The sequence below is a fragment of the Lupinus angustifolius genome, unplaced genomic scaffold (assembly GCF_001865875.1).
Source record: "Lupinus angustifolius cultivar Tanjil unplaced genomic scaffold, LupAngTanjil_v1.0 Scaffold_26_14, whole genome shotgun sequence".
In the NCBI taxonomy this organism is placed as follows: domain Eukaryota; kingdom Viridiplantae; phylum Streptophyta; class Magnoliopsida; order Fabales; family Fabaceae; genus Lupinus; species Lupinus angustifolius.
Window position 1 is genome coordinate 1 of NW_017720383.1, and position 1,440 is coordinate 1,440.

Here is a 1,440-nt window from a genome sequence, read left to right on the forward strand (position 1 = left end):
GATGGAAAAAAGACCACATTTATATTGGTCTGCATGCTCAGCTCATTGTTTGGATCTTTGTTTGGAGGATATTGGAAAAAATAAAAATGTGCAAATATCATTGGAGGAAGCAAAGATGGTGACAACCTTCATCTATAATCATATATAGACAGTAAATCTTATGAAAAAATATACTGGAGGTAGAGAGATTGTTCGTCCTAGCATCACTCGATTTGAAACAAAGTTTTTGCAACTTCAGGCAATTGTGAATCAAAAGCAAGGCCTGAAACAAATGTTCAACTCCGAAGAATTCAGAAAATCTAAATTTTACAAACAAAAGAATGGGCCAGCACTTGAAGCAAGGAAGATTGTTTTGGATCATGAATTCTGGAGTAGGGCTAGTGATATATTAAAAGTTTTCGAGCCTATAGTTAAAGTATTAAGGTTGGTGGATGGTGATACAAAGCCCACAATGGGTTTTCTTTATGAAGCGATTGATCGAGCTAAACAATCAATTCAAAAAAATTGTCGCTATCATTCTCAATACAATGACATAATAGACAAGAGATGGAAATTCATGCACTCCGATCTTCACTCTGCAGGTATGTTAGTAGAATTTATATTTAATTTTATCATATGATTATTAATTTCATATCTTCATTCTAATATTTATACTTTAATAAATTTATAGGTTATTTTCTTAACCCGCAATTTCAATATGGAGTTGAACACGGGACTGATGTGTATAAGGAAACATTTGATGGAACTAGTAGTGTCATCATGAAACTTGAAAGAGACATGGATAAACAATTTAAAACTTTTAATCAGGTTCACATTAAAATTTTATATTTTAATCTCTTAATTCTTAAACTATAATTTCATATTATACATTTACATATTGACATATTTTATGTTATATAGTTGCTTCTTTATAGAAATAAGTCAGAGACATTTGGTACACCTCAAGCTCAAGCAGCTTGGTCTAAAATGAATCCAGGTAAAATAATATTTCTCATATTTCTTTATACTAGTGCATTTAAAACACTTTTTACGAGTATAATAATTTGTTTATTTTTCTTGTCGAGGTAAATAGATGAATGGTGGATGATATTTGGTTCATGTTCTCCTGAACTTAAAAGCATTGCAATTAAAGTTCTTAGCCAAACAACTTCAGCCACAAATTGTGAGAGAAACTGGAGCACATTTAGCTATATTCATACAAAGAAAAAGAATAGACTCACATATAATAGGTTACATAGACTGTACATTTTATAATATGAAGTTGAAGATGAGAACTGAAATGAGAAGAAGTCAAGAATAAATTGAAGCAAGTTTCAATCCTATTAATCTTGACAACATATTTCAGGAAGATGATCCATTGTCTGAGTGGATAGAAGAAAGAGAAAATCCAGCATTAGATGGAGCACAAAATGCAGAGTGGCTTCCTATAATTGACACCGA

The 1,440-nt window shown here is 31.2% G+C and overlaps 1 protein-coding gene across 1 annotated transcript; it reads left to right on the plus strand.

Annotated features, from left to right (window-relative positions):
• Positions 1–160: 160 nt before the first annotated feature.
• Positions 161–976, plus strand: LOC109338460 (the record flags this gene model as incomplete). The annotated part of the gene is made up of 3 exons (XM_019575707.1): positions 161–581; positions 671–807; positions 901–976. Coding segments are annotated over exons 1-3 (634 nt in total), but the record flags the coding sequence as incomplete, so codon positions are not given.
• Positions 977–1,440: the final 464 nt, after the last annotated feature.